General features: G+C 39.8%; 1 protein-coding gene across 1 annotated transcript in view; it reads left to right on the top strand.

Moving 5' to 3' along the window:
- Positions 1-12,692, top strand: part of DEPTOR (DEP domain containing MTOR interacting protein) — a 76,213-nt gene that overhangs the window by 21,122 nt on the left and 42,399 nt on the right. Inside the window, exons 3-4 of the mRNA XM_075141231.1 lie at positions 6,920-7,098; positions 9,134-9,257. Coding sequence (XP_074997332.1) covers positions 6,920-7,098; positions 9,134-9,257 — 303 coding nt within the window. The remainder of the gene's footprint in view (positions 1-6,919; positions 7,099-9,133; positions 9,258-12,692) is intronic.

The following is a 12,692-nucleotide window of genomic DNA, read 5'->3' as shown; positions in this document are numbered from 1 at the left end:
ATCCTTGAATGGAGACACAGAAGAATAATGTGAATAAAACCTAGTTGATGGACATAAGCAAAGATGACTTGTTCTTCAGTGAAAAGTACATTGGTTCTTTTGGAGATCCACATAGTAGTATCACGTAGACATTGACCTGCATGCATTCCTCCCATGCGTGTATCCCAGCTCGTCCATACATGAGTGAGAAGCACAATTATGTTTGACTTCCTTATAGAGGAGGAGAACTGTGAGTTCCTGAGTTCTGACAGCTTCAGCCCAGAAAGCAAGCAGCCGGAGCGAGACAGGCAGACTTCCACTTTCCTTATGACTAGGGGCAGGTGAAATAACTTGCCTGCATTTTGTGTTTCCGTCTTTGTAAAACCCAGTTTTATGCTTTCCAGCGAGACAGAAGCTCTCAAGGTTCAAGTGCGCAGGCAGTTGGAAGTATTATTCATGGTTGTACAGATTTTGATTAAAAGTGAAATGAAAATGAAATGGCTTGGCAGGCAGGGAGATTAGCCACTTCTTGTGGACATGGGGAGAAAGTGTCGTTAGATCTGTAACCTTGCAGGATACCGAGTCTTCCTGCTTCTTGACAAAGAGGGGTGAACAAACATTGTTCTAATTTGGTGATACAGTTAGACTGCCCTCACATGTGGGTATATCACAGTCCAAAGAGAAAAGTGGAGGCAAGTCAGCAGTCACCTGAACACGTTCCTTTCCCTTACAGGGTCAAACCCTTGAAAAATGCCAACAAAAACATTCCAAAACTTGATATAAAAGTTATCTAAAGATCCTATTTACATTCACTGTTTTACCAGATCAACAACATTATGCTGTGTTGTTTTAAATGAAGACCAGATACAGGCTCAGATTGTACACATTTGAGGTTTAAAAATCCAAACTTTGGTTTTGCAAGTGGTCTCCAGTTTTATGACCGATCGATACAAACACACAGATCTAATTTCCTCTGCCGTCTGGAGTACTCACAAGGGAGGCTATGAGTCTGAATTTCTGGCATGAATTTGTGGGCTGAAAGAGTGTCTCCGAGAGGTGTCATTTTGATTTCATCCTAGACCCTGAGCCATGCCTGTGTCTGTTCCCCAGAGCTTGCTTTGACCCCTGCCAGCGTTAGTAAGGTGTTACGAGTATTGGGCATGTCCCTGTGCACGCTCAGTTGCAGGCTCAGTGACCTTATTACTTTCTGAATTTACAAAAAAGAACTTCATAGAAGAGGCAGCCCCGGTGTTTTATTTAAAGCCCCAAGGGTACTGGTGAACCATCACTTCTTTGGAAGCTTTAGGCTTTCCTCCGCAGTGCACCAAGAGACCGTTTATCTGAAATCTCTCTATCTGGCTCTGCATTCTGGCATCTCCTCACGTTGACTACATGGCTGTGGGCAAAAAAGTGGAGATAAACATAGTGATGAGAACTGATATCAGGAGCTGCTTTGAAGACGCCCTCTCTAACCCTATTTCAGATGGTAGAATTCCTTCTCTGCCACAGCTACCAAGACAGAAATATCTTCATCCTATTTCCAGTACGACCCCATGTTTTAAAGAGTATTTTAGCTCCTGTGAATATCAAGTAACAGAACTAAGTGATTGCAGAGCTGAAGCATAAATAGAAAGAGGAACAGGCAGCAGCAAACCGCTGACACTTCAGCTGAGACTTGGCAAGCCTGGCTGGAAATGCTTGTCCCAGCAATACACATCGCCTTTGCAGAGTACCTTCACGATCGCCTCTGTGTACAAAGTTTATATTGTCACTGACCTATTTTTTTTTTTTTGCTGACAGTGCAAAGGCAAAAGTTTAGCGTAAAGGACATTTCATGTAGTTCTGTATTTTCCTGGGTGTGTATATATACACAAACATCGCCATATGCTCACTTATTTCATAATGAATTGGATCTGCAGCTGACCTGTGAGTTTTAACCTTCAGTGGGAATTATGCTTCTAAGTCACTGAGACACTTTGGAAAATGCCATCTTTTAGTAAGATGCCTGTCTGCCATGCTGTAGACAGATCATACGCTTACGTTCAGAAAACAACCAAACTTTGTGACCTCTGCGAGGATACAAAACTGTTCTGTTTCCAACAGAAAGGGGCAATTCTACCTGCCCATGGAGCACCTATGATGTCCCTTGAGAAGAGGTGTGAAAACCCATGCTCTTTAGCCACCATGAATTGTCCTCATCTTCGGCAAGGTATTTTTTTCTGTCCCTATATTTTTGTCACAAAGGACATTATGACTTGCTTTACTTGGAAATAAGTAAATCCTTCTCAGACAGAAGTTCCAAATATATGAAAGTTGTGAATGAATTTGAAGATGGCAGAAACCACGTGCAAGGCTTTTCCCTTCTGCATATTGCTGTTAATTTTCAAGGGATCTAATATGATTTTGTTCGGAATTTACCTTAAAGTGAAAAAACTGTAGTAGTTCAATGCGTGCTGACTGGCAGTGCTCAAGCTGGGATAGTCACTGAAACCAAGGGTATATGCTAGAGCGAGGTGTAACGCAGCAGTAAGCCGCAAGCATGCTGGAACTCATCAGCAGCGGTTGAGCACTCTGGGGCAGGACATGCTTCGTGCCATGACTAATTACAACAACAGTGTATATTGTTCAGTAATTAGTAAATTCTGCTGAGAACCTCCATTTTAAATGGTCTCTTCACTGGTGTTTTGTTCTTCCCTTAAAAAAAAAAGACGTTCTATAATGATGTATTCTGTGATATATATGATATATATGCATATTATAACATATATGATATACATCATGCTCTAAGATATATACAAATATATCATATATAATACACGTTATATATATCATTTGTATATATCATATATACACAAATATGTATGCATATATATATACACACACATATATAATATATATATATGTATGCGTATATGTGTGTCTGTATGATTGCTTCAGGAAGGTATCTCACTAGTTAAAAGAGATGAACGAGTGGAGCACAATATGAAAGTCTTCATACCATGTTGTCTGTCGAGTGTTGGGAACCAACCTGTTCCCCGCACATTTTTACTGAGCCTTGCTAGGATAAACATAGGGACTATGTAGGATGTACTAGGGAATGGTAGATGAATTATTCAGAAAATTACCAAGAAGAGCAGGAGGCTTTTTGTGTTTTCACGTATAGAAATCAGGACTGGATGGTGTTCTGCAAGATCTATGTTAGCCAAGCACAAACTACTAGACTTAATACAGGGAAATAGCTGGGTGAGATATTTGGACCATGGTCCAGTTAGTGACATCGTTACTGTCTTCAGCCAGCATGGTGGCCTTTTCTGGGCTTAAAAGGAAAGCTAGACTCTTGTGCAGGCACTGCCTTTGCAAAATCCTTACCCATTGGTTCAGAAAAAGATGCAAGAAACTTCAAAACGCGTAATTTCCCTGGTGGAAAACAAAATGCAAGTTTCATGTAGCTGCAAGAGCGATTTCTTCCCAGGCTGGCGCCTGATTCTTCATTTCTAGGCAAAGATTTTGATTTTTCCATTATCATGACTTTTCTGACAGTTGGCAAAGAAAATGCCTAACGGCATCTCAACAAATAACATTGTTCCTGATTAACTCTGAACACGTTTACTGCAAAACAGGAGCAGAGTGTTCTGGGTTAGCCCGGTCCATGCTACGCAGGGGGAAGGCAGTTCTCTTTGGAGCAAGAGTCCCTACATGTTGTTAATTAGGAGCAACTCCTGTTTAGACAAGTCCCAAGGAAAACTGCTCTGGCACGCACGCATGCAAATACAGACTGTCTTTATTTGTTGTAAGCATGAATAAAAGCCATAGATATAAATTTGTAAATATTAAAGGGTTGCATATGCCTGTTACAGTTCACAGACAATTGCTCAAACACTTTAGTTCTCACATTGTTTTCTGCAGGTAGGGGACACTGTGGCCTCAAGTGCCAAATACGGCAGGTAATCTTGAATAATATATGGAGTTACATATGGATGATGTATTGGTGCACACAACATTGTTTTCTGGTGTTAAGCTATTAAGTTGTAGAAAGAGGGACAACTTTTCAAAGGCTTGTTGAATCAAGGTGTCCCTCCATCACCCCTTGTTGTTTGCCCTCTCTCTTCTCCCCCTTCTCCCTTCAAACCAGGCAGGGTTTGTCAGTGAGCTAAGCAGCTCTTGAGAAGAACTTCTAGTGAGAGAGGCTGGTGTCAAGTTAGGTCTTTTGCAGTCATCATGCAGACTTGCTGTCGAAAAGTGCTTAACATTACTTAAAGGGAAAACATGAAGGTCTTTCGATGAGAAACCTGTTTCCCAATGCCAAGGGATAAAGAATTTACCACTTCACTTGAGCGTTGGTTCCAGTGTATAATTGCATTCACCGCTATATTTTTTTCCTTTTTATCCCATTTGATTTGACTCCTGATAAATATTTCTGAACATGGACACATTTTTAGAATTCCTGCTGAAACTTTTGATTTGCATACTGCAATGTATGCTCAATAACTTCACCTGAGGCTTTTGTATTTGTAGTTTACGCTAGGTACAATTTCAATTTATTGAGCTACTTCTCCTGCATACAGTTTGATTTTTAGCAGGTTTGTAGAGGTGAGGGAGCCTTGACAGAGAGAACAGCATACACCACCAGGGAGACAATCTGAATTCCCTTTCTGTTCTTTATTCCATAAATTAGCCTGAACATAATTCAGTATGGATAAAATTGCTATAGACTGCAGAAAAAAGTTCCCACTTCCATTTAGAAATTGTGGATAAATTTGGTTTTTCAGGTTTCTTGAGGCTTATGTGGTCATGCTCTGTTTGACTTAATGATTTCGTAACTTCTTAGCAAATTTGGATCCTCTTTGGCAAGAGGGTGGAGATAATTAAGATAATGAAATTTCTATGAGTTTTACGAATATAGGCGAGAAGGTATAGAGAGAGACCCTATAAATGCTCTGAGTGAGGAAAAAGGTTGTAGTGGGAACCTGTGTTTTTTGACATGACAGAGAACTTGAAATATTTATAAGCCTACCAACTGCAGGAAAGCCTTCAGTCAGAATTTAAGACATAAATACGCATTTCTGGGGCTCTTGGCTACTGGCTTGTTTGTGGAATGCCAGACCAGTCCTGGCACACTCCTACGTGATGTTTGGACAAAGAATTTCATAGAAGTGGGTTTCTCACTTGTATCAGATGAACTCCATCCATTTAGACTGATGACTGAAAGCTGGGTCGAGCCATCTGCATAGGTATTATACGCTCTTTTCATATTTTTGTTCTTGCAGATTATTGTGCGTCAGAAAACTGGTTAAACATTAACAGAACCTGGAATATATTTTAAATGTAAAGCTCAGTCAGACATACTGATAACTGCATGTTCTATAATTAAAACTGTGTAGGCTTTTCTTTCTAAGTACGGCAACAGCTGTTAGAGCACATCTGGAAAATATGCTTTAAGCAAAGGTATTTTAGCCCAGAGAATTTCACAACGCATGGGGTATTTACTAGCACTTCTTTCCAGAATACTAATCTGATTTATCAGTATCTTTAATATAAAAGTCTTCATTTTTTTATGATGTTTGCAAAGCTGGTTTTGAATTCATATCACAGATTGGCCATTCCAGTGTAGTTCAAGGCTAAATGCTGCAAAACAAAAACATTGCTTTGCTGCTATTTTTAGGTAGAAGCCTACATAAGCCTTGTCTAATGCCCCAATAATATTTTCTTCGCTGATTTCAGCCAAATATTTTCCCTTTCTTTGATTCTAAAGAGAAACGATTGTTTCATACTGGAATCATATTGAAAGGAAAATTGGTTGGACTCCTGCTCTGTGCTACTTGAGGCTCATGGTAACACCCTTCCCCGCTGTCATCCTCTCTAGAAAAGAGAGATAGTTGTACCCTTTACAATTATTATAGCATTATTCAGAACTTCTTTGAAGTCAGTGAGAGTGTTTACAAGGTAGGATCCTGGCCTCTTGGAAATGAACGGCAATATTTCTGTTTGTGATAGGAGCCCAAGCGTTGTGGTTTCTATGCTTTCTTCAGAACTGTTGTACAGACATGGCGCTACAAAACCAGAATTATTAAAATTATTAATTAAAATGGAAACAAGAAAGCAGAAAACTTTAAAAAACTTTTAAAAACCTCTATCCATTAATTTATTGATAATATTACTAATTTTGTTTATTTGGAAAAAAATGACTAAAAATAAAGATGCAGAATCCCAGAACCTTTACTAACAAGGTAATACTCTAATCAGGGTCTTGCATTCTGACCCAAGCATCTCAAAACCAGCCAACCAACATACTTTCAAGATGATGAGGGAGATTTTGCAGATAGATAGCATTTACCAACAGTTCCCCAAGTGAGAAATCAGTTCTCCTTTGTCTGGAGGAGGAGGCAACTTTTTTATGCTAGATAACATTGTGTTGGAACAGCTTTGTGCCTGAATTTTAAATCATAATGCTTGTTGTGCAGCTGGAGGCAAAATGCAGTTACCCAACTAAGGAAGAAACTACAGCTAAAGGAATGAATGAGATGATTAAAAAAAAAAGAAATCTACGGCAGTGATACCACAAAATAAAAGAGTAACATGGAACGTATTAGTGGTAATGTGGGAAAATTAATTCCAAATTATTGACAGTTTAATTGACCTACAGGAAGTATTTTAATAGACTTAGTATGCTGTGCTGTTCTTCATTTTTTAATCTTTTCCGGTGGGCAGAAAACCAGTTTTTCCAAGTACGAGGTTTAAAGTTGTAACAAATGGTTGCTGCGGATTGGTGGTCAGGCGCCAGCGCTGGACGTGTGACCGAGTCTCTTCCTCTTCCACCCAACACCTGCAAAGCCCCTCCTGCGAGCAGGGCTTGGGTGCCTCTGCTCCACGCTTGTCCCAATCTTGCTAAGTTACAGAGGCTCTTTGCAAATAATATTCACAAGGTGATTTGACCCCCCAGGCTCCGACTGCATGAAGAAAAGGTCATTAAAGATCGGCGGCACCACCTCAAGACATACCCGAACTGCTTCGTTGCCAAAGAGCTGATCGACTGGCTGATTGACCATAAAGAGGCCTCTGACCGAGAGACGGCAATTAAACTGGTGCAGAAATTATTGGATCACAGCATTATCCACCATGGTAAGTGCGGTACCAGATGCTAAAAAGTTCTAAGCTAAATTTTATTGACTGCTGTGAAACAAAGGGAAATCCCACTCCTGCTCTTCAACCAAGTATAGGACAGGTAGGATCCTTTCGCTGCCAGAAAGGGAGCATCTCACGTGAACCGTGCTGCTCCGCAAGGTCCCCTGTGTCCCGAGGGACACGGAGAGGCTGAAGAGGTGTGGAGTGACCTTCCCCATGCCAGCACGGGGGGGAAGTTACTGGAGGCTATGCTGCTGCTTCCCTGCCTCCAGAGCAGTCCCAGCTGGATCCTGTCCCCTCTCTCCCCGCTGCCTTCACCTCCCTGCTCCCCAGAGCACAGTTTTCCAGCTGAAAAACCCATCTGAAAAATCAGCCGGCAAAAGAAGATCATTTTTCTCACGTGGATTAGTTCTCTGGCCCTGTCCCTCACACCAGCTGCACAAACATTAGTGCTGGTACAGCTGCAAGAAAGTTAGTGGTCCAACTGTGCCCTGATTAATTTTCTCCTAAACTTGTTGTCTATTTGAGATCTGTTCCTTTCAGCTTCTTGAATAACAATTTACGCTGATGAAAAGGAGACTTCCAATTCAGCGGTAGCATTTAGTTGCCTTTTGGTGCACAAAAAGGCTAGGAGGCACCCAAACAAAGAAGATCCAAGGCCTTGATTTCAAGCGTATAGTATTACCCATTTCAAAAAGGCAAAATGTACCATTTGTTTCTTTTTTAAGAGAAAACAGAGCAACCGCGAACAGATGAATATTGACTTTATGCAGGTGTCACTGTATGTGCAGCAATACTGCTGCTATCTGCAATACATTAACAACACCTTAATTAAAGGAAGAAATGCACATATTGAATGAGTGCCACTTCTACAGCTTCTGCTCGGCTATTAAATTAAAATTCTGTGTTGTTATGGAAACTGGGACTCACGGTAGATAGTTAAAGAATAAAGTAATTATAGGGTATTCAAATGTGAATACTTAATCCTCTATTGAGAAAATGTCAGTGAAGAGTTGCGTGGATGCCTGAGTGACTTAATTTAATTGAGCAATAGATGTTCTATTGCTGAATGCTTGTTTAAAGCTTTAACAACTTTCAAATGTTTTCTACCTCAGGATCCAATTGCACACTGTAACTTCCATAAAAATTTTATATATATGTTTGTATATATTACACATAGAGCAGGTGTTTCGTAAAAAAAATCATGTATTGCACTCAAATTTAATAAATCTGATTGCAAAGTGAGCTGGGGCAAATTCAGACAGGTTCAATCAGGTTGTGCGGGATGCTCAGAGCATCCTTTCAACTCCCGTGTCAAGTGAAAGGGGTACCAGTGCCTGCTCCTCTGGGGCAGAAGGTGAGCCCACATATGTGGGCTGGCAACTCTGCTAGGAGCAGCTTGGTTGGGATATCTTTCCCATTAATTTATGCCCTTGCTGGAACTCTGTTCTGTGTTTACAGGAGCCCATCCTCAGCTGCTGTCTTATAAACCTTATTTAGCATTTTGCATGTGCTCCTATTGTAGCTACCATTTGCTAGCTGGCATGGCAGAGCGATTGAGACAATTTTAAGAGGGCAGAAGGCTTTGATTTTGACTGTTTCTGCAGCGAGTATCAAGTTTCCTACAGCATCACTCAACTGATACAAGTAACTTTAAGAAGTCTGCCAATCCTTAAATTATTGGATGTTCTACACTGGTGGCCTTTTAAACAAACAAGCTAACAGACTGTTTTCATCAAAAGGTTTTACGGGTATATAGCAGATGGATGCTTTTTTGTTCTTTGTGTTCGCAGTAGTACTCACAGGACTGATGAACGCCTGTCCCCCTCACCTCGAGATTTGGTTACCTATCTGAAAGTTATCTATCTCCAGCCTTTCATCAGTTATTAGAACTGAATAAAGTTGTATGCTCAGAAATACAGGGGGTTAGGCTCTATACGTGCTTGCTTTGAAGTTCAGCAGTGATACCTGCTAAACGGATCCTCAACTCCTTCAACATTCCTATGAAAACTTTTTTTATTTTACCTTTCAGTCTGTGATGAGCATAAGGAGTTCAAGGATGTCAAACTGTTCTACCGCTTCAGAAAAGACGATGGGACGTTTCCACTGGACAATGAGGTGAAGGTCTTCATGAGAGGACAAAGACTGTATGAAAAGTATGTTGCATTCAGTATCCATAATGTGTTGCTAATAGTACCACAGGAGGCAAATAATACTTGTTAATGTATTTTTGAATAGTCAGAGTCTTTCAAATCATGCAGGAATGGATCCGGGTAATCCTGTGACTGTATTTGGCAACCCTTCTCTCTCTCCCATTTCCCTTCTGCTTTTCTACCATGTTCACTTGTAGCATTTTCTTTAAAAGGAAATTGCATTTTCGTATATGTTCTGGGTTGTAAATACATCCTATATGAGAACCCAATGTAAATTTAAGCCCTTGAACTCTATTTTGTAAAAATAATTACTAATGGATGATTTGTTGTGTAAAATTGTAGTCACAAGACCTAAACCTTTAGTACATCAACATGTACTGAACAAGTGGCTACATATCTGTTGAGACTCCATATCTTCACCAGGAGGTATGATTTTAAATAATAGGTGAAATTAATCTTCAGTGTTCCAGCCTGCAAAGCTTCTACATCAGAAAGGTTATATTAAATGTAGTTTCAAAAAAATCCCAGCCAAGAACATCTAAGTAAGATTTGAAACAGATGATTATGCTGAGATATTGAATATCCCACTGGATTACTTCCGTCAAATAACTAGGCAGCTTAACCATACTTCCCAATCCATAATTAATGACATTTTGATTCAGGATGTAGAGATTGTCACGCGGTACTTTCAAGCAGAGTGAATAAAATGCATGTTGGCGTATGCTACAAACTAATGCAAAAGTTGTGATATGTTATTTACCAAAAAGCTTGAAGTATTGCTCCAGACTGAATCCCACCCACTCTCCTGCTTGGTTAGAGCAGAAGCATGCAGCAGCCGGGAGAGGTGCTGTGTCTTCTGGCTGGAGTAATTTTGTTTCCCTCTTAGAAAAAAGCACTCAGGACAATCCCAAGTTTAAAAGCTGATGATAAATATTGTTTTCAAGGTTAGAAGGCTCTGAAGGTCAATTTGGTAAAAGAGCAATTAAACTGAAATATAAACCAATAATTGTAAATGCCACTCCTTTTGTTGCACCCATCATATAAAATTCCCTGAGACTCAGTGACGGTGACTATTTCAAGTGAAAAAAAAGATGTATAAGACACAAGAAACTACACCACTGGAAAAAATCCTTCATTGGGTGCACTGGGACAGATGAATTGAGTCACTCATCTCCAAAATCCCCTGTGCCTTACTAAGCACAGCATTTGCTCCTTTAGACTCTGCAAGCCTGGCTCATACTATGAAAAGCTGATCAGCATGTCTATGTAGCAAACCATTTTTTTTATTTGTTTTCTGTATTTCTATTTCTATTCTTCTGTGAGCAAAATCATTTTTTGTTGGTGAGGCTGATAACAGTCCTCTGCATGAAAGGAGCCATGGTGGGAAGAATCTGTTCTGCCAGTGTCTGCTTCCATCCCCATTTCTCTGCGTGAAGAACTATCTCCAAACCAATGTCTAATGTCCAGTTTGTCCAACACTATACTAGCAGAAAAATGTTCATAACAGTATAGATTGTTCCCATCTTGGAAAAGGAGTTAATGCCAAAAGCAGCACCTATATCTAAATATAACTGCATCCTCATGAGGTGGTTGCTCCTACGCAGCATACCTAAAGGGTTCAGAAACTTTTAAAACCAGCTCCGAGTGCTAAATATAGTATAGATTAAAAATACATGGCATTTCAAAACCAATCTGTGACAGTCAAAGCTACTCAAAATTCTCCATGGATCATTGGAAATATTTCATATTCATGGGAGATAAGAACGCATACCTGGGCTATCTGGGCTTCACTTTGTTTATTGTAGCAAATCCAGTGTGCAGAGCACTCGGGTTTCATTAGGTCCCTTGTCCATGCACCATGTTATTAGCAACACCTTCACAGTTTCATTGGATGCATTTTAAACTCAAAATCTAATACTGAAAGTAAGACTACTACAGAAAGAGTTCTGCAATGAAATGTGTGTATGTGTAATATATCTGTTATATCAGTTTGCTTATAATGTTGAGAAAGAAAATATTAATTCAGTGCAATTAAAATAGTTATTAAATGGCAACAACTGGAGAAAAGTATTCATGTATAGATGTGAAGTGACTTACCAGTATGTTCAACTTGTTTATCAAAATGCTTGTAGGCCTAATTTCAAGAGAAATGCAACTACGCCAAAGGAAATCTATCTGAATCCAACATATTTTAAAAATCTGTGTCTAATTTTGTAGATGTTGCTGATCTTCACTAGGCTTTGCTAGTTTGAGATAGACATTATAATACTATTTCCTGCTCTTCTCCACCCACTGCATTAGGGCTGGAGTACCATTATATTCAGAAGCCAGCGTAGTTTGTGCTTGCCAAAAATTGCAGACGTGTTATCCAACATCAGTCCCTTGGTACCCTCAGATTGGGTGAATGGGCTCTTTGCTCAATGGGTAAAATCAGTAAAATGCTTTAGGAGGATCAGCAGGTTGTTGCATGGGCAGAGGAATGGACGCTTTAGGCAGGTTCCCTGCATTCAGACAGCTGTTTCGGATAAATGCCCTGTGCTCTGTTCTGGGACGTGGCAACATTAGGTCCCCATGGCGAGGAGCTCCCTTTCCCTCTCTTCGTTCTGTGTGACCATAAAGCTTCTTGCACCCTGGATTCTCCTTTCTTGTGGCGTTACCTCCTTCACCTACCGTGGACGTCTTCAGTGGCCGTACTTTGTGCCATTAGAAGATTTAAAATCAGTCTCTGATTGTATTCTCCCTTCATTTGCACTGAAAATCATAAATCAGCTCAGATTCCCTGCACATCATTGCAAACTTTGGTAATCCTTTCTGTGAACATGTTTTGAGTTTCAAGTTTATAGCTAGAGATGAAACCTACTGGTTCTCCTACAGCTTTGTCTGAAAATTGTTGAATAGTTTATTAGGTCCAAAGATGGTATCAGTTTTCATACTCTACAGGACTGACCAAATAGATCAAATGAGATAAACATGTTTGCTGTTCAACAAAACCCTCTCTGCAAATCTTAAACAAATCCAGCACAGACCTTTCATAGCTTTAACAAAAAAAAGAATCAAGTTGTGCAGGCATCCTATTTTTATAATGTTTGCAATTCTCAGTAGGTTTTGGTCAGGCACAGAGGATTGTTTTGTTTCTGGTGCAGTCGGGTTTAGGAGCTGTAAGTCATCTCATGATGTTGACTTCAACTGAGATTTTTCAACCAGATTTCACACTGAAAGAAGTGCAGATTTATGGTTTTAATTTCAGGAAATCATTCAGATAATTTTGAGACTGCATTCTTTGAATCACTTTCATTTTAACTCATCAGTGGTTAATTCAAATTTATCCTCTGGTGCAGTTATTTAGATAAAACAAGGTTAAAATTTTCTTTTGAAAAGGGTTTGAATTTCAGTGTTTGGCTAAATACATTCTCTTAATGCAGGATAACACCAGTTTTA

Source organism: Calonectris borealis, chromosome 2, assembly GCF_964195595.1.
Source record: "Calonectris borealis chromosome 2, bCalBor7.hap1.2, whole genome shotgun sequence".
In the NCBI taxonomy this organism is placed as follows: domain Eukaryota; kingdom Metazoa; phylum Chordata; class Aves; order Procellariiformes; family Procellariidae; genus Calonectris; species Calonectris borealis.
Note: the sequence above shows the minus strand (reverse complement) of the source record. Positions and strands in the feature narration are given on the sequence as shown.